At 38.4% G+C, this 21,267-nt stretch overlaps 1 protein-coding gene across 5 annotated transcripts in view; it reads left to right on the top strand.

Annotated features, from left to right (window-relative positions):
- Positions 1-21,267, top strand: part of LOC103175801 (prominin-1-A) — an 80,158-nt gene that overhangs the window by 11,480 nt on the left and 47,411 nt on the right. For all 5 annotated transcript variants that reach the window (XR_006085510.1, XR_006085507.1, XM_007889008.2 and 2 more), the window contains exons 2-3: positions 18,473-18,531; positions 20,883-21,088. Coding sequence is in view for 3 of the 5 variants with exons in the window: in XM_007889008.2 (XP_007887199.2) it covers positions 18,473-18,531; positions 20,883-21,088 (265 nt within the window). In the remaining 2 variants the exon portion in view is untranslated. The remainder of the gene's footprint in view (positions 1-18,472; positions 18,532-20,882; positions 21,089-21,267) is intronic.

Below are 21,267 nucleotides of genomic sequence, written 5' to 3'. Positions count from 1 at the left end.
TGAAGCATTCTCTTCCGAAAAGACTTGAAAATGCTAATGTGTCAAACTTGTCTTCTTGGTGGTTTATGGAGAAGCTGCACTAAGAGCAATACAACTTGGGCTGATCTCATTTACGTAATGGTGAGGCACATATGACAGTTGAAAACCTGCTTAAAATAGTTCACCAATTTCACTATACTACATCAATGTCCTATGACACCAAGGGCACCAAAAGTATTATTTTTAATAATGTTTTGGCTCAGAGCTATGGTCAATGTTGCATCATTTTGGGGTTCTGTAGGACTCTGAAAATGAAATTGTGCTGGCATTGATCTCAATAAATGGAACAGAATCGAAAGATTGGAATTAAGTACTTTTCACTTTTGACCGTAGGAATTGTGAGGAGGGGAGCTCTGTAAATTTTGAGAGCCTACTTTGGAGTCTCGCATGAAGGAGAAATATGAATATACTTTTTGGAAGCTTTCTCTGTTTAGAAATTTGAGATTAGTGGTCTCAATTCCCGATGCAGGTCATGGAATCGTTAATTTTTGAGCCTGATCTTTGACAGTTTTCAAAGTCACTGCTTCAATTCACACCACAAAACATACAGTCACTACACTTTACAGTATATTCTATGAAGCACTTTGAGACGTCTTGAAGACATGATAATGTGCTATGTCAAATGCAAGGATTATTATTATTATATAATTCATAAACCACAGCTGAAAGAATACTTATGAGACTCTCCTGTCTCATGAGGTTTCCTTAATCTTGCCTAGTATGGTTATGTGTTTCCCTTTATATTTCAATTGGTTACGAAAAACTTAAATATTGCCCTCAACTTGTTTTTAGTAACAGTTTTGGAGCTACTTGATGGCCATTGATTTCTTTCTTCCTCTCCCCACCCCCCCAAAAATTTAACAGACAAAAAACTAGTATCTCACAAAGTCCTGTTGGACTTTTCAAATAAATTCTATTCAGTCATCAACTAGTTTGAGTTGGAAAGCCTGAGGCTTACTGTTTTGTTTCCTTAAAATTGCAATGTGTTACTTAGATATTTAAGCTGGAATAGTTAGATATTTGTGTCTTGCACCTCTTCCGTCTCTGAAGCCTACATTTTATATGAGCATAACTAGTTTGGTTCTATGTTAAGCTCTCTGGGGCGCTACCCTTCAGATGTGCAATTTCCGTTTATGAAAGATGAAATTTCTTGGGAGAATAAACAACAGCAGCAACAACAAATTGCATTTATATAGTTCCTTTGACGCACACTTGTGTGTGTGTATATACACACACACACATATATATAATATATATGTAATGTCTTTCTGGTGCAATGTACTATAAAATGGAAGGGATTAAAAAGAGACACAGTTATCTTCCTTTGCAGTCTGTCTGGTGGGAAGAGATGTCAGTAATTCACGTAGACCTTTAATCTTCCTTCTGTATTGACATGTTTTTCCTTATTGACAGTTAAAACCTGAAGTGCTGACTGGTACAATAGGAGTCCCAGTGTAAACTGAACAGGCAGCTCTGGAGTAGTGTCATAAAGATGAGCACACACAAAAAAATCATGGCATGGCCTTTTTTCTCAACAATTGATAGCACTTACTCAGCAAACTTGGCAAAGCAAGCAAGTGGACGGAACATGATTTAATTGCTAACATAGGGCTTAAGAAGTAGTGCCATATACCTTCCCTCCACTAAAGTAAATGTCAAACTGCCTTGTCCAAGCAAGTTAGTAACAGATTTTATCGCAACCCACTGAAAAGGTTACAGATGTTGAATTTGCTCTGAAGGAGGAGGATGGAAATATGAAGAACTGGATTCCTGGCTGCACATGTTCTGACTCTGCTGGTGGGAGATCTTCTAGGTGTCAATCAGTATTCCCTCCCACCCCCACCCCCCTCCCCACCACACCCCAGCCTCGTGTTGAAGTATTGGGATATGCAACTTGCATTAAAGCAGGAAAAGTTTGAAAGCTAATGTCATATTACCTGGACACGTTGTATTGACACATGATGTGATGATGGGCACCTGTCCTTTTGCTTCTTGGACCTGGTTTTAAATCCGGCCCTGACAGTTGCAAATAGATATAGGTCTTAGTATGTTTGACAAGACCATTTCATATTGAGTATTGCCCCAATTTAACATCAGATAGCAATGTGGGTGGCAACATTAGTTGATACAAGAATGATGTGTTTTGAGAAATGTTGCAATCTGTGCAGCTAAGAGTTAGTTTGGCATAACATTAGCTCATATCACGTAGTCATTTTATGTTCGCACTAAATGTTGTATTGTGTTACTGATTTATCATTGAGGAGCGAATGGACTGTTCTGGGTTTGTTATAATGTAGGATACACTTTTCAGTATATCCTGCGTGGTGCCTTGAGCCATCCTGACGTGAAAGGCACAATGATAACGATAAGGATGATTATTTTTTGTTATTCAATGATCTTATTGAAGGAGGATGTAAGCATTGCTTTCATCCATCAGCTTGGGGAGACATGACACAATGTCGAGCGGAGGATTCCCTTCAGAGTTTGTCCACCAAATGGGAATCACATTTACTAGCATTGTTGGGATGGAGTTTTGTGTTTTTGTTTCCCCCAAGCCACCTGACTCTTTCGCTTATATCTTCCATTTGTTTCTGATACCTAGAAATATAGTTTTATAGACCACAGAAACATAATATGTATTTGTGCCGTTACACTAATTCTACCTTTTTGTAGTTGAGGTTGCATCTTTGTTTTCCTCAGAATATTCTAATATTTTCAATCATTGAAGTGAAATTAATTTTAAAAAGCCTACTTGCATTGCAATTCATGGTGGTCAGTTTTTTTTTACCACTCTTGGAAGTGTGCAGAGATAGTTTATGCTGATTTGAAAGTGGAATTTCAACACAACTCAGAGCAGTTCTAGCTCCAAAAGTGTAGTACAACTCACATATTGTCCAATATCTTCACTGCTACTAATTCTAGGTACCAGATTCTAACCGTTCAGATCATCCCTGAGAAACACATTTATATATTTTGATTAATTCTGTGCAATCCGCTTGCAGTAAATTGTTCTCTGCAGTTGTAATTTTAGATTGCAAGCTTTTAAATGCTTATGTATTGAATATCGTCTCTAAATGCTAAATATGTCAATGCCCTTTTGATGTTTTGATGTTGCATGAATCGTTTAGCATTTTATAATGCTAAAGCAGAACATTTTATCTTAACAATTAAAGGAATTGGATGATGGACTAACCCCCACAGGTGTGCTGTTTCACAAAGTACTCTGGAATTAAACATTTTTTTACAACATTACAACTGCTTTTGGGGACAACTTACACATTGGGAGCATAAGGAGCAGAAATGCCAAGAAACATTAACTCATTTACCTGTTCAATGTTTTGAATGAGGCAATGTGCCTGCAATTCCATCTAGCCTTAACCTTGAACATAATTTTTTTTATCTTAAAAATGTAAGATTAATAATCTTTGCATTTGATATAAAGTACCTTTCCTGTCAGGAGGATGTCTCAAATGTGCTTCACAGAAATTACCCAAATGTAGTGATTATATTTTGCAGGTGAACGTGGCAGCCTAAACGTTGAGCTCAAAAGTATCAACAGGGGCTTTATCCCTGCTGACTTGTCGCATGGTATTAATTTAGTAGACTTATGTTGGTAAAATACTGTTTTTAATCTTAAAGGAATGTCTAATTCCTATTTCTTTTAAGTGAACCCCCAAAATTTTTTTGTGTTAACCAAAATTAGGCCTCATCTAATTCTAATGTATTGGTCAAAATCACTGTGGAATCTCTAATTTAGCACTCATCAGATGGCATAGATGCAGGTTTTAATGTTCCAGAACAAATTAGGCCAAGCATTTACTTCTTGCTTGTACCTTGCCTTGTTGAAGAAGCTGTAGATAGCTTCTACAGAAGCTGTAGAGAAGCTCATTCATCTCTTTATCCTACCAAATTGAGTTAATCTCCGAAGGACTGTAGCATATTGCAAACTGAACAAGGCTCCTAAACTGAGTGATGTAATCTGTCAGAAGTGGGCTTCACTCATCAGTGTGAAGTAAACATAATGCGTTTAACTTCGGATCACAATTGTGTACATCTGTTGTGCAATGCTTGAGATCCTTTTGTGGGCAAACACTTCTACATTCAAACTTGCACAGCATGTTGAGTCAGACATTCAGAGTCAAAACTAACAACACATTGTAGTTGCTTGACACAGTTATAAATGATCTGTTGATCAACCATTCAAGGATTCAGTTTTTGCTATGGTTGGGAAAAATTGTGGATGTGCTTTCAGTTTAACCAGAGAATTGTCTGGTTTGAAGGTCATTGCTTATGAGAGAGGAGAGAGAGAGACAGATGAACAGAAAATATTTTTTCAATATTCATAAAGTATGAACAAACAAAGTGAAAGATGTTGAATGAAGTGGTTAACAATTTGCGAATCTGATATAGCGCCTTATCACATCAAACTTTCTCACCTATAACATTGAAGGGAATGATCAATTTTTTAATCTGGGGGATTGTTGGCCAAAACACCGGGAGAAACTTTCTCTTTTCTTGGAAGTAGCCAAGAGATGAGAGAACCGGCGGGAAGCACCAGGAACGTTTTTTTCTTTTTTGAAGCATTATGGAAATCAAGAAGTAATTTGTTTTTCTTCCCATCCACTTCATCTTTCGCTTCTAAGGGGAATTTCAATGAATGTTAGTTGATATTGGAAGTGAAATGTTCCAGTAGTTCCTCTGCTGGGCTTTCACAAGGTTAACACATTTGTTTTTTGCAAAATGCTAATAAAGAGGGAATTTAATATATCTAACTAAGTGCAGATTCATTTGGGATAGAAAATGAGGTTGATGTTTAGAGTAATGACTACTGTGTAAATTTGGCTTGAATGTAAAGCAGATGACTTAACGAGCATGGGATTGCCCAAAATAATTATGTAGCAGGACTACATTTGGAATAACTGCATTACTGCACCTTCCAATCTACTACATCAATCTTAAAAGAATTAGCATGTGTGTGTGTTCACCTCAGTTTACAAGAACTTACAGTGAGAGGTTATTGGAGAAGAAACTTAATGAAACATTGCATCAGTCATCTTCCAATTTACATTAACAATGTGTGTAATACGCTTTATGCAAATGAGAGCTTTGCAGATGACTTGATGTGTAAATCTTGATTGTGCTAAAAGCAGAGCAGTGTTAGGAACTTATTTGCGTACTGGTAGATATCCTATTGAGTGTTACCTTGACATCTGTTGACTCTTAAATGCAGAATATTTATCCCTGATGAGGATCAAATGATGAATAACTCTGTTTCTGTAGCCTCAACTGCACTGCATAAATCTTGCATTAGAGAACATAGTGCTTTTACATCGATCAATGGTGCATATATTGTGTGATAACATTTTTTTGAAGTCTAGGTATACAAGGCATTCTATATATAGTATATGCAGTGTATATGTAGAGAGACCCACTGTCCAACTGGGTTGTTTCTTCAAAAAAAAGTCTGGTGTTGATCAGACCAAATCTACCCCATGTAAATCTGTCAAAGGAACTTGAAAGTGTTGGAAAAAGAGGACAAAGAGACGAACATATGAAATGAGGAGTTTTTTTTTAAACCAGAAAGGTCCCAGAAAAAGTGCAGTCCAACACACTGTATCAGTTTCAGAACATGGACATTGGCAAGTGAGAGGTTTCAGATAGTGTAAGGATTAAATAAATTCATGACCCTTCGGTGAAGCAAGGGCCGACACAAATTTCCTTTTAAATAATAGAATTGAATAAAAGATTAGTAAAGAAAGTGCATATCAAAGTTATGCTTTTCATCAATGTAATGCTTATGACAGGTTAGTACAGTTCCCCAAAATGGGTTGGTCGGATCAATATTTAGTGGCTTTGATGTCGGAATTGGCTTGTTAACGTGTATTGATGCACGTTGATTAGTATATCCCTTTCCTCCAGATTGGTTGCGATTAGCTGCTCCATTCTCTCCTATGTAACCCAAAAAATCTCAGATTCTTTAAACCTTTTTGGTCACACATACCGGTCGGTTCAGTGTGCTGTTAGAAACACCAGCTGCAAACCAATGACAAACTTTCTCAAAATTCCAACAGCTTGTTTCAAAGCAAGTCTTTGTCCCACGATGAATTTGAAGAAAACATGTTTCCACCATCTTTGATTTTCAAACAGGTTTCTGAAGAAACAAGTCCGTAAATGCTGTGAATGGAACCTATTTTTAAAATTTATTTATCGAAGACTCGATTTACAGTCACCAAAGCCTTTTATCTTCTACTGAGTATTTCACCCACAAAATATACAGTCAATTCACTCTACGGTATATTCTGTGAAGCACTTTTGAGATGTCTTGAAGACGTGATAAAGTGCTATATCAAATGCAAGGATTATTATATTATTGGAGCCAGGCGTTTGTGTAGTAGTAGAACATATTCATGCCAAATAATATATGGGGCAAATTGAGCATGAATCTCTAAAGCAAATTTATTTACGGTACTACACACCTTTTATGTAGCTATTACCTGGGCCAATAGAAAAGTGTGGAAATATTTGCCCAAAATTGCGCAGATTTTGGGGAATTTTGAGGGAAATCACAGGACGCCTTTTGATGAATTTTGCAGTAAATTGCGGAGAGTTGATTGGTGCTTTAAGGTACATTTTACTGCCAACCTAAATATTTTCACTTTATTGATAAAAGCTAAACATGAAGAAATAACATATATGTGATTGTTGAAAAACAAATATCAATTGCTTCAACAAAAACTGGCTGGCCTTTTTTTTGGGTGGTGGACACCAGCGAGGCTACAGGAGCTCTCAGGGCCCAGCACCTCAGGTAGACACAGAGAGAGAGAAACATACACACGCACACTCAGAGACACAGAGAGACACACACACTCACAGACATAGAGACACATACATTCACAGACACAGAGCTAGACACACACTCACAGACAGAGCGTCACACACTCAGAGACACACAGAGAGACACACAATCAGACACAGAGACACGCATTCTCAGAGAGAGATAGACACTCACATAGAGAGACACCCACAGGCACACCCACAAACACACAGAGGAGAGATAATTACTCACACAGACATTCACAGAGAGAGAGGCACAGACACACAACCACAGAGCCGCACAAATGCAAAAGAAAGATATATATATATATTATAAACAATCATACACACACACTCTCACACATAGATTATCACAAAAAAGAGGCCTCCGAGTGAAGCGTCCAGAGCCACCCTGTTCACGTTGACGTCAGGTAAACAGCCAGGACCAGAAACTACATTTATAGCAGGTTTGTAACGGGGGTGGTGTTTGTAGCAGATTCCGCCTTTTTCTATTGGCCCTGGTTACCTGCCTCGCTTCACAGCTGTGTGCCTTAGCAAAATGATTTCAGAATTTGACTGATGCAAAATTCATTGTATATACTGTAATGAAAATTAATGAACTTAGGGAGGAAGGGAGGATGATGATGGGGGTTATTGTTCTTTATGAATTACTCAAGCAAAATAGGTTGTAAACATAACTATTCATTTCTCTTTCCTTATGTTACCAATCCTATTATTTTTCATGACTGGCTTCCATTATGGAGTCCTGTAGCTCAGTGGTTAGAGCACTCGCCTTGCAAGCGAGACACCTGGGTTCAATTCCAGGCAGAGGGCGAAACCTTGGGCAAGTTTCCTTACTCCACACGCCTAATAATAATCCCTCCAAAAAACAAAACAATAATAAATTCGCCATTTTCAATCCACGACTGTTTGTGGGACATTGCTGTGCGCAATTGGCTTCCGCGTATCGCCCACAAATATACGGTCAATTCACTTTACAGTCTATTTTGTGAAGCGCTTTGAGACGTCGATAAGATGTGAAAAGCACTATATCAAATGCAAGAATTATTATTATTCCATTCAGTGGTTCTGAAGCCCTTTATAACAGATGTGAGTGGATTTAGTTTAATTGTAGCAGATGACATGATTCACTGCTGAACCAGAACTACATATACAAACAAAACATGATCAGTTCCATGGCTGAATGGAAGCATAAACTTTTGAGCAATTTTATGATACATATTTGAAAAGGGAATTGTACTGCACTTGTATAGATATTGACATAAATATCAAACTGTGTTGACAAATTGTTTAGGTAAGTTTATCTTTCAGAAAATGCATATTTTTCATAGCCATATACTGTTTTGGCAAAAGTATCATACAAATAGCAGCTATAAATAAGTGGAAATATTTGTAACTGAAGAATAGATCTCATGAGACTAAAGTACATGATGTGCATTCTGACAATATAAAAACTAAACATCTTGATTTCTGATTGATTTGTGAGTGGTGTAACAAGACAGCATTCACTTAAAAATTGGGCAGCCCATTGTCATTGTAACAAAGTTAGTACAATGCAGAATGTTTTATTATATTACTAGGTAACTACGATGCAGTATTGTAGTATATTTCCAAACAATGCTACACACTTTCTGGAAAACAATGAGAGTTGTTTTTGTTATGGCCTCAATAACCACTTGTGGTAAACCCAATGTGTGAAAATATTTGTTCCAATCTTTGTTGCAACTCTTCTAATGACGATCCTGATCTTATGACCTTATTACAAAATTTGTCAAATAGTACCAATAGTTTTTCACCATCTATTCTCTCAGAACCCTTTAGAGGTTTGAAGATTTCTATTAGATCCTACCTTAAGTCCCTAGGAGCAATAAGTAACACAGTTTAACATAGGTTTTCCCTTTCCCTTCACACTATTGGTAAGTGACTGGAGGACAGCCTTGTAATATTATACCATCGACTGATACAAGAACACCTTGCTCAATGGGTAGGCATGTGTGTCCAAGCTTTGCGCAGGAGGATCATGGTGAATCTCTGGTGCATTTCATGCTAGGATTTCCTGGTGCCTGCTATCCACCTAGTGACGGTTTAAACCTGAACTTGTTGGTTGTCAAATGACCAACTAATTAGTGACTATCCTCCTTGGGGAGGTGATGGCGGAGGTAAGCTGACCTGGCTCCCAAGGTTATATGCTTCGCAATGAAATGGCAGAACCTGGGTCAGTCTTCAGTGGTGGTCTCGGTAGTCTGGTTTCTGAGCCAGGCAGGTCTCAAATACTCCAGGGCACTGCTGATGACAGGCCAGCCAGCCTGACAAATTCTAATTTATTTGTTATAACTACTGCTTCTCAATAATTCCATGGCATTTTAAATCCATGTCTGTTTTTACTTGCTAAATGTTTTAAAAAGTACCGTATCTGCGATGAATCTTCCATCTTTGCATTAGCAGAGCCAGATACCAATTACCGGGGAAGAAAGCTGTTTTGGGAACTTGCCAAGAACTGCACTGCAAATGGATTGTGTGAGAAATGCAGGGAATGAGAAAAACCTGCTCAGTCATCTGAGTCTCCAGTGTCCAATAGACCATGTGCTATTTGTTAGGCCGTAGAATCCCTCTAATGCATTTCATGTCCTGGGTGAAGTGAATAATTTATAGGTAAAAGTTCCAAAAAGAAACTAACATTCTTTGAATTCCAAGGGCATTTGAGCGAAACTTAACTGAGCAAATCTTCAAAGGCTTTTGTAAATGACCATAGGCAGGGTTCTTTTATTTATATAAAAATGTTACAGTGACATTAACAGTTGTTGATGGATAGCTGTCATATTCACCTACATTAAATAAATACTTGCATTTGTTATCATGGCTTGTCTCTAGATGTCTTGAAGCATTTCACACAATGTGTTTGAGGGTTAGATAGAAAAAGCAGCAATTAATCTGCACTAACTATGTCCTAGAGCTGTGTTATTGAACCATTGTGGCTCATGAAGGGTCTTGGTATGACTCACAGCCACCTTAGCTACAAGAGAAAGCATGTGTCAGATAAATCCTGTTGACAGTATGCTTACAGAGACGTACATAGGTATTTAAACGCATTATATGTATGCAGTAAAATTTTCTTCTCTCAGGGTTTTCGCATATTCAATTGAAATAGTCCGTCTGAAGTAATACTCATCTGATTTAAAAACAACCGCAGTGAACCTCTTTCCAGTATTGTGAATCGACATTTTCTGCAATCGTTTTCATCAAAGATAAATACAGATATCTCTCTTGACGGATGAGTGAATGTTTGTGGCAGAACTGCGCTGTGCGGGTGCACAATCATTTTCACCGAATTTTCAGAATTTGGTTGAGAGAAACAACTGTCAAAACTTACACTAATGTTGTTTTACTTTTATACTGCTGATATTTGTTTATGTTTGAGTTTTGCTGCTATGTATATGGTATTCTTGGTATTGCTTTTGCTAAAAAAGAGTATGACATGATTATAAATAAATTGTCCAAAAAGCAAAATACTGCAATCATCTAATTCTCACATATATATATAAAAAGTGCAACAAATTTTAATCTTTCAAGATTTTTTAAAAAATTACTGAACATATTTACATCTCAGGAAGTTATGATTAGAACAGAGTGCAAAGAAAATTCTGGTTTTGTTGACGGGGAAGTTCTGGGATAATGGACTAACATTCCAGCTAATTTTCATAACTAAACCATACTGCCCAGGGCAGTTGCTATGATGAATGGGGAAATTAGAAATTATCTTTGCTTCATGAAAATATCCAATGCTTTCAACAAAAACAGCAACAAATTTGTATTTTTGTGTGGCAACTTTCACGACAGAAGGAAGTCCCATGGCGTTGGATAGTCCAGGGCTTGCACGCAAGATGGGTGTGGAAGCTGAGAGAAGTAATGCTAAAAGTTATATGCTGCAGCAAACCATGTTTTCATTTGTAATCGCACATTGCAAGATACGTAACAGTTAAACTCTTTTCACTGCTCTTGAGGACTGTATTGAAAGACTAAACCAGTAATGTAGGGTTACAATGGTGTAATCTTCAGTATTTTGGTATGTCTAAATTAGAGGCTAATACATTTTCGTGTTTTGGGTGTGCCAAGTTTTAAATTTTCTCAGTTTAGGATCCTTGTCCATTTTTTTTAAATGACCCTAAGTGATATGATTTTCACCCACATAGTATAACAATTATCGTGGTAAAATGACATTGAACCTGCGTTCCCCATGCTCTGATGTGTTCAAGGTTGTTGATATAAATGCCAGGCACTTCCCTATCAATAAAATAATTAGCAAGCAACGGAGTTTGAGGGGAAAATATAAGATGTATTTAGTTAAAATACTTGCCAAATTCCATGAATGTTTTTTGTCGCACAAACATTGCCATGTTATTGAGTAAAATCCTTAACTGACTGGATTGGTGCATTTAAAGCTTATTATTGTGGTTACAATTTTAATAATCATGTATTGGCTCTGTGGCCTCTTTGCAGGTTTTTCAAAGTATGTAGTATTGTTCAGGACTACTGCGCAAGCTGATATGTTGTTATGAAGCAGTGTCGAGGGAGATGTAGACAGTGAACATGACTTCTAAAGGGGACAGTGCATGCTCAGATTCAGTCATTTGTTCGTTACTGGTCAAGTTGAATGACTGTGCTCCGACCTCGGGAAGCTCTACCCTATTACATGGCTGCAAATCTTGCTAATTTCACGAATTAAAAAGTCAGAGAGATCCTCATTTGCCATGCTGTTCTTGGTTGTCAACAACAACTTGCACTTATATAATGCCCTAGTAGGTTTTCAGGCAGGACTTGAAAAAGGAGAGAGAGGGGGCAAGGTGGACGAATTGAGGGAGTGTGTTCCAGAGATTCAGGGCATAGAGGCTGAGTGGGCGACCTCCAATGATGGAGCGGAGGGCATGAGGGACAAGCAGGTGACCTGTGCCAGTCGAGCAGAGCTGCAGGATGGTGGATTGGGGAGTGAGGAGGTCGGAGAGGTAGTGCCAGGGAGTGAAGGGTTTCAACACAGGTTTGAGGATCTTGAAGTCGATCGGTTTGGTGATGGGGAGCCAGTGGAGCCCGGCCAGAACTGGTGAGATGTGGGTACGGAGTTTGGTCCGGGTCAGTATGCGGGCGGCAGAGTTCTGATTGAGCAGGATTTTTTGAATAGTGGAGCTGGGGAGACTGGCGAGGCGTAGGTTTGAGTAATCCAGGCGAAAAGTGACAAACACATGCATGAGGGTTTCAGCTGCATTTGGGGTAAGGTATGGTCGGAGGCGGGAAATGTGGCAGAGGTGGAGGAAGGCGCTCCTGGTCAGAGACCGGATGTGGGGAAGAAAGGACAGCTAGGGGTCAAACCGGACACCTAAATTGCGCACTGATTCGGTGAGTCTGAAGGAGAGGTTTGGGAGGTTTAGGGGATCAGATCTGCAGGAGAATGTATGCCTCTACCAGAATGTTCGAATGCTACTGAACTGGTGCAGCAATTTTGGTAAACTGGAATTTAACTGTTTCGCCATTTAGCCTACAGAATTGCAGGCATCTGAACACTGTTTTTAAGTGCTGAAAAAAATTGTGCAACATTCTTTTTCAATTCTGCATTCCCAGGAATGTGAATCATAAAGTATAAATTGGGCTTCCCACCTCACATCACTGTACTACCAGAAGTGGAGGGGTTTCGTTAGTGGCAACATAAATATGGCAGTTTGAATGTTCTCATTTTGCCTTTCTCCCAATCCTTCATCAGGTTACAGATTCAGATAAGATGTTTAATTTGTCCTCTCGGGTAGGTGAAGCTGCAACTTGTGGTCTTAATAAACTTATTTCTAGGGTATAATTTACATTGAGCACTATCCCAATTTTCCAATTTATTATTGCTCACTTTATTTTTTTATGCTATTTTAAGAATGTGTGTATCCCCACATTGAAGTACTTTGGTTGTATTTAGTATTGTGGGGAAAAGAGCAAGGGGAAAACAACACAATAGAAATTCAATAAAATGAATTATTGCACAATATGGTTTAATTCTGTTTACAAAAGAACCTAACGGAGAATTGATTTTTCCCGCTAGGAAATTGGATTTTGTTCCTTTTGACACCAAATAATTCCCGTTTTTAATAAGTTTTGATCTTGGGAGAAAATTGTAAATCTGTAACGTTGATATTAATGTAGCAGAATTGTCAAGTAATGTCTTGGTACAAGTTAATAAATAATTTGAAACATAAGCTAGAAACTACAATTTGGGACAGGCATCAAGATATTTCATTACAGAAGGGCAATCAACAGCTAGAGTGGGTTACAAGGAAGGATCACATGGAACTCATTTCTGAAACTACTTAATGCTGTAACGAGAAGGAAGTAGGATGGATATTCTGCAACAATGATATCAGATGGGCTGAAAATCTTTTGTAATCTGAATCTCATGGTCAAAATAACCAACATGATTTAAAATAAACTCTGTTCCAAAAAGTGTACTGTTCTATTACTTGCAGTCAGATAATTGCTATTCAGAAAAAGAGATTTCATTTAAAAAAAATCTGTGGTGTTCATTTCTCGTATCAGTAGCATCAGTTGCTTGTATTCACTGATATGAACTAGCCACAAAACAATTATCTGTCATTGTTTCTCTGCAGTGCAGTGTTTTGGTGGTGCACGCTAAGTACTAGATTTTTTTTAAAAAATTGCTCTGATTAAAAAATATTTGATCGTGCAATCACCCCTGGGTCCTTCTATTTAACTTGTACCATTCCCTTGTGCCCAGAGTACATGACATTACTTTTACATGTTGATGTTTTTCTTGTCAGGAGATGTAATTGGTCTTGTTTTCATTTTTATTTGGGATTTTTTTTCAGCTGCTTATTGTTCTATCGTTTTAATAAAAACAAGTCCTAAATGATTGCAGCTAATTTCAGTGATGATGGAATGTGTTTTTTATATATGTATGTATATAAAAACAAACTGCTGGCTACCTAAATTAGTAAGCTGTAATTGGTAGCTATTGGTGCAATGTTTTGAATTCTTTTCAGGGTTTAGCCAAAAATTAAATACAGATCAATGTAATGTGCACTCGCTGACTTGGAAATTAAGCATTGTTTCAAAAACTAAGATGGGGTGCGGGAGCCTGGATATGTTTCCAACTAATCTGGGTACCTCAGCCTGTAGATCTGCTGTGCGCAATTGGCTGCCACGTTTTGCCCACAAAATATACAGTCAATTCACTTTGCAGCATATTCTATGAAGTGCTTTGAGATGTCTCAAAGACGTGCTAAGACTCTTATCAAATTGCAAGGATTATTATTTATTATCCACAGTACAGGACTCTTGTCTGTTTTCAGAGGTAAAATTATATTTGCTGCAAGTCTCCACTTTTAATGCGTTATCTTTTCTCTTAATGTGACCAGACCTTTTGTATGGGAATGAATGCAATTCTGTGTGTTAAGTGACATCTATAGAAACTGATAAAATGATTACATTCAGGATATTTGTAAAATTGAGGCTTGTTAACATCCCCAAAAAGTGTTGTTTGATCCTTGGTCTCAATACTTCACATGCTATCTTTTGCTGTTGAAATTGTTGAAGGATCAAAGGAAATGTGTAAAAGGGAATGTGATTAAAACAAGAGAAAAGTGATAGTTCAAGATTTTCACAGCAGCTCTCAAAGCAGATTACTTGGTTCCTGGAACAGTCAGGGAATATAAAACCATTATTGGGGGTGGGGCGTCAGGGAAGAGGATACAGAATACTAAATGGGAATAATTATAAGAATTCAAATAACTGAAAATAATCTGAATGTAAGAGTCAGACAGATGGCTGCGAGGCAAGCTGACCGACTTTTCCCTGGTCTTTACCAATGTTACTCTCTAACCAGCTGACGGAAAGTTATTGAAGCAGTACAGATTGACAGCCCCTGATGCTTTCCATCCTCTGATTTTTTTGCTTGCTTGCTCTCTGCCACGTTGTGAGATATGAGATTTCATATTGAGATTGTGAAGTCACCAAATAGGAAGTTGGAAGATTGAACCCACTTCTGCCACTGAATTGTTGCAGGAGGCACTCTACGACCTGATCACATACTCTTGGTTTTTCACGCTTTTTTATGTTGACCCAAGGAATTATTGTTTGCACATAATAATAATAATCCTTGCATTTGGTATAGCGCCTTATCACGTTATTGAGATGTCTGAACATGCTTCACAGGATCTACTGTGGATTAAAGTGGATTGACTGTGTATTTTGTGTGTGAAACGCGGCAGTCAAATTATTTTCACATTTAATTTTAAAAAAAGTTGAAGAATAAGAAAACTGCTGAATATTTAAAAACTTAAAATGGAAATTTGTTATGTTTCTCTTAGGGTTATTTAGTTTTATGGTGTTTGCAGGATTCAATAAGCCTTCGTGTAACGAGCAATTTGGTTGACAAAATAGTAGCCCTTTGAGTTGATAATGCTGGTTGTCACAAGAGAGGTTGAGGTGAAGAAGGCTCTTTTGGCCCATTTAGATTTTATCCTTCCAGAATCCCCATCCTACCATCCTCCAATAACAGAATCAAACTTTTTTAAAATTAGTCTTCCTTCCTAGTAATTCATACATTTTTAATTACTCTCTGGGTAACAAAATATTTTGTGGTGTCTGTTCTGAAATTTCCTTTTATAGCCTCAAATCAGATGGTCATAAATGTTTTTATTTAAAAAAGTGTACAGAGAACAGAGAAAGTGTCTCTGTGCATTTCTTGTGTGCTGGTTCAGGAAAAGCCCAAGACAAACCTTGCTCAGAAGTATCTGTCTTAATCAGGGATGGATGCCTGCTTTGAGGGAGGGGGTGGAGATGCAGAGAGGAAACAAAGTTCAAGGCGTATTTTGAAACTATCCCATGTTGTATGTATTGCATACTCAAAAGGTGAAATACTTTGAATACAAAAAATGTATGTATATTTGAGTTATTGGAATGTCTCTGATCTCTTGGCCTATGAGTCTGAAGGCTTAGCAGAGAGACTTTCATTCTACTGTACAATTAAACTCCCCATCAGTATGCAACTAGCTGCATGGCAAGAATATAAATTGGGATTGAATGCAGATCAGGCGTGTTCAAGTTAGGAATCTTGAATACTTGATGTGTAGTTGGCAGATACTGATGTTTTCTAGTTTAAACATTACCAAGCTAGTATTCGGGATGAAAGGCTATGTGGGTCAGTAGTTTTCCCTGTGAGGCTCATTAGTTGATGTTGTCTTGAGCCTCGTCCAGCTGAGAACAGAGATCTGAAACGCTGTGTGTGGTGGGGGATTGTGTAATAGAGAAGGAAAAGAGGAAGGCCATGGGTTATGGAAATAAAATATCTTGCCTGCAGTTAAATGAGCTTTACCTCCTCCTCCTTTGCTCCACTTCTCTCTTAAATAACTATTGAATGAAGCTCCCACCTGGTCCATTGGAATTATATTCCAAAATGTTCAAGCGTTCCTATTCTGATCAACTGTTTAAAAAATGGCAATTAAACATTCCCACTGTGCTGCACTTGATCCAAGGAGCGAGGTTGACTCATTTACAGACAATGAGCACAATTTTGTATCTTAATATTTTCAATGAAAACGTTTTACTAAGATGATCCTCCTTCACCATACTGTTATGCACTCCATTTTATATGCAGCTGTAGTACCAGTTATTACTTTACAGTCATGCTTCACTCTTGTCCTCCCGACGTGAAAGGTGCTTTACAAATATAATTTTGTTCTTGTTGTCTTAGTCTTTCCTACCCAAAATCTGATCCCTGGCCATTTTCCTCCACTCTGACCATACTTCAAACCCAACGCGACTGAAACTCTTATCTACCCTTTCGTCTCCTCCTGACTCAACTTCCACAATTCACAAAGTCCAACTGATTCAGAATTCCTCCGCCCATAATCTCTCCTGTACCAAATCGGCACCCATCACCCCATGTCCTAGTCATGCTCCATTGGCTTCCTGTCCCAGAACGGATCTATTTCAAGATCCTCAAACTCTCCTACCAATCACTTCATGCCCCAGCACCTCCCTACCTCTCCACTCCTCTACCTGAACCCTTTGCACAGCTGGCTGAGCGGTTACACAAAGCAGAAAGTGATAGTGGCATGCATGTGTCTTTAAATTGTGAATTTTGTTCACACTGCAGCCTTATAACTGAAACAGTTCGATAAATAAACACCTTAGAACAGTTCTGTACGGATAAGTGTATCCATCAGTGATGGCATAAGAGCAATGGTTGTGACTTGTGTTTGATGGCTGGATGGTAAAATACTGCATTCTAGTACTGCATAAGATAATTTGCCTAGGTTACAGTCACTACAGTAAATCCGGTGAAGTGCTTTGAGATGTTTTGTTGCCACGGTAAGGTAAGGTGTTATATCAAATGTAATTATTATTATTGTTATTTATACTACCTGGAGATGTTATTTACTAATTTGAAAGAAAAGTTGTTGATTTGAACCTTTGTATTATTCTCACATCATATTGAATGGTATTGGATTGTTTCCCTCCTCCATAAATTGAAACATAACCTGATCAACATAATAACCAACATGTTTATAAGAGAATAATTCAAAGGAGGAAAAAAGGACCCTCAAAATGCAAGTGAGTTTTTATGAGATGCTGATTGCTGACGTAAAATTAGGTTATTGCATTGAGATTTCTTTTCCCCAGTTTTGATTATGCTTTTATTGTTTGATTAGATATAAGAGATTCAATGGAATTTCCACAATGATTTGTCTGGTTAAACTGGCAGAGATGATGTGCTTAGATCTTTGCTTGTTTGAGATCTGTAACCAAACCATTGGATGTTGATGCCCTTGCCAGATGTGACGTGAGATTGAATATTGATCAGAATTCAGTCACTGAATCATTTAGGAGTAACCAATAAGAGACTTGTTGGAGCTGGTAAAGGCTTAACAGGCTTCCGATTTTCCCTTTTTTTCCAAGTAGCAGCATAATTAAACCACTTCTGGGTCTCTGAGACGTGGAGAAAATTATTGTGTTCATCCTGTCTTTCATTTTGCTATTTTTTATTATGAGGTGGAAACTTACTAATAAGGTTAGCAAACAGACTGAGAAATGTTGACCACGTTAGTGCTTTAATAATAATTACCCACATTTATAGGTTGACCTTTCTGTATGTTTCCACTGTATTCTCTTCTGTTGTTAGATTGAACCTTATATTTCACCACATTAGCTTGTTTAAATTTAGGTGTCTCTTGGAAAGTATTTTTCTAGCAATATTGGTGTCTTTATTTTCCCCTTTTCCTCTTTCACTTTTTCCTCATGGCTCTGGTTGTGATCTCCTTTGCAATCATATGAGTTACACAATTTTGTTTTTGTTCTAAATGCTTGGGAATGTACATCGCTTTTTTAGAAAAAAGGTCCTGATATTTTATTTGCTGTCCAAGCAATTATTTTCAATCAGGAAAAACCTGAGGGAAATCCAAGTACAGTATGTGCACTTGTCTCACACAACCTGGTGCGATGAGTAGCTGCTTAAGTATTGCAATCAGAAACTGGTATGACTGAGCTTTGATATAAACTACAGTGAATCCTCTATTTTCGTAAATGTGAACCTTTCCTTTTTCCATTCTAGATATTGCGACTGAGCTAATAAAGCAGAACTTTGGAGCTGTACTACAACAATATCAAAGGGTAAGTGTTGTTGACATGTCCGGTGAGCTACAATGCCTGACCATATTAGAAATTTGAAATATTGTACTCATATAATTATTGCAACATTAATCCTTTTAAAAAACAACCTTTTTGGTCTAGTATGAAGACAGGAATTGTTGAATTTGGTATCTTGCATACATTTGCTATCATCATACCTCTGCGTTCTGAAAGTGAGTAGGAATGGAATTGAGACGGAAGCTATTCCCAATTACTTTGCTTTTTTTTTAACACGGATAGGAAAACTCAATAGTTTGAAGTATGTTCAAGGTATCACCTTTAAGGCCATCAATGGCCTTGCCCCCTCCTACCTTTCTGACCAGCTGACTCCCTATCAACCTGACCGCTCCCTCCGTTCAGCGGGCTCCGGCCTGCTCCATGTCTCCCGCCCGACCCGCTCTACCATCGGTGGCCGGGCTTTCAGCCTCTCTGCCCCCACACTCTGGAACTCCATCCCACGGTCCCTTTGCCTCGCTTCCTCCCTTGCCTCCTTCAAGGCTGGTCTCAAGACCCTCCTCTTTGATCGTGCCTTTGGTCTCCCTCCCACCTCTCTGCCTCCCCTCACCCCTACACCACCCCTCCCCAATGCTCAGGCCGCGACACCTGACTGTTCAGTGCTTTGATTAGTCCTCCCGATGTGAAAGGCGCTCTATAAATGTAATTTTGTTGTTGTTGTTGTAAATAAGTGAAACCTTCCAACTCCATTTTATGACCCTTCCCTGTAGTCTTTCAAAATATTCCTTGAAGTTTATTTTGTGAAGGTTGTAAGTTAGTAAAGACCGGCAACATTTAACTACAACAACAACTTGGATTTATATAGCGCCCTCCACGCCGGACGGAATCTCAGAGCGCTTCACAGTAACGGATCCCAGGGTCGAGCCAAGGGGAGGGGGGGTAAGGTGACCAAAGGCGCGGTTGAAAAGAAAGGTCTTCAGCAGAGACCTGAAAAAGGGAAGGGAGGGAACGAGATGGAGGGAGTGAGGAAGTTCCAGAGCCTCAGGGCACAGTGGCTGAAAGCAAGGCCGCCGAGGGTGGAGCGGAGGACTCGGGGGACTGAACAGATTTCAATGTTAAACTGATCAGTGCTTACCTTTTTCAAAATATTCCAGACTCATGATACCACGGATGTGCCATTAAAAGCGCATAACACCAGTGATAACCTTACCAACCAGTGGAATTTTACTGTCTTCCTTCTTCCTCCCCCCAAAGTCTTGACTGAGTTTGTGATCTTCAAAGTTCAAATCTGATGTGTACTGAGGAGATTGAACTGAAAAGTTCTTAATCCATGTTTACAATTGTTTTGTAACTGGTGGGAAAAGTGTTTTTACAAATTCACGTGTGCTGTTGACATGTTTGCTCATTTCTTGCTTGTTTTTGTTCTGCATGCTTCATTCCATGCATCATTACACATCAACTTTGACTCCACAGCCACAAAATGTTGTCCTGACTCTACAGGTAAACGCACACTTTGAGTTGCTGATTCCCTAGAGGACCTTCCTACCCTGGATTGAAAATTAATTTAAAATCTTTTAATTTATATTCATGTATAAATAATTACTTTTGTTATTGTATGTTGCTGTAATGTTAGTAGGATATGATTTTTAATGAATGTGGAGAAAATGTCAGGTGAAAAGAGGTACGAGAATATGTGGCTTTATCGGTTCTAAATGCTTTGTGAATAGAAATCTTTGGGTTTATTTAGCAAACAGTTTTGGAAGGAGTGTGACTGAAAGTTAATTAGAGTGGACCATTATTGTTTCTATTTCTTGAAAGCTATTTTCTGGTTCTCTTCAACATCATTTTCTTTTTTCTGGAAAATTCTTCATCTTCACTTAGTGTTTACCCATGTTTGCAAGCTGCCTGTACTAAGGGGTTGTGGAGGATAGCTTACTTTCTTCCCACGCAACGGTGCAGCAGAAAGGATTCTTCAATTATGCATTGTCTAGACACTGTTTTTCTTTCTGCAAGAACGTTCTGGAAACCACTGCAACAATCCTGCCCTGTAACCAAAATAAATTGCTCATTGGCACACAATACAGTAAAAAGCAGAACTGTTTGTTCCATGTCCCTAATAAGACAGTCAGTTCTAACTGCCCAGGTGTTAACATCCCATTCTTTCCAGTTTATTTGACAAATGGTACAGAGCTGTTTCATTTATGATTGTGTGTGTGTGTATGTTTTGAAGTAGACCTCTTTCCTTTGATGTACAGTGCTCCTGACCTCAGGCTATTACAACAATAGTTTACGATTTGTTGAATGAAGTGGATAACATAATGTGGGAATGCCGGCAGTGTTATGACCAAAATCTGCTGAACGTTTTCTCTTCAAAACAGATCATCTACTATGAGATCGGTTTCATCATATGCACAATTCTGGGTGTGGTGTTTGTTCTACTAATGCCTCTTTTGGGCCTATGTTTCTGCCTGTGTCGTTGCTGTGACAACTGTGGAGGGGAGATGCACCAGCGACAGAAGAAAAATGCAGATTGTAGGAGAAGCTGCTTTGGAACAACCCTGTTTTTCGTTACCATAATTATAACGTAAGTTCACCTTGTTTCCAATTGAAATACAAAATGACTGATTTTTTAGTTTATACAGTTTCTACGTATATCACTTTCTGCCCATTAAACAGTGCAGTGCTGCAAATAGAGGCAGTGTGGCAAACATCACCTTCTGCCTCCCACTTTCCAACCTGATGGCTAGTGATTTGAAGTGGTAA

Source organism: Callorhinchus milii, unplaced genomic scaffold (genome assembly GCF_018977255.1).
Source record: "Callorhinchus milii isolate IMCB2004 unplaced genomic scaffold, IMCB_Cmil_1.0 Scaffold1, whole genome shotgun sequence".
Lineage (NCBI taxonomy): Eukaryota > Metazoa > Chordata > Chondrichthyes > Chimaeriformes > Callorhinchidae > Callorhinchus > Callorhinchus milii.
Note: the sequence above shows the minus strand (reverse complement) of the source record. Positions and strands in the feature narration are given on the sequence as shown.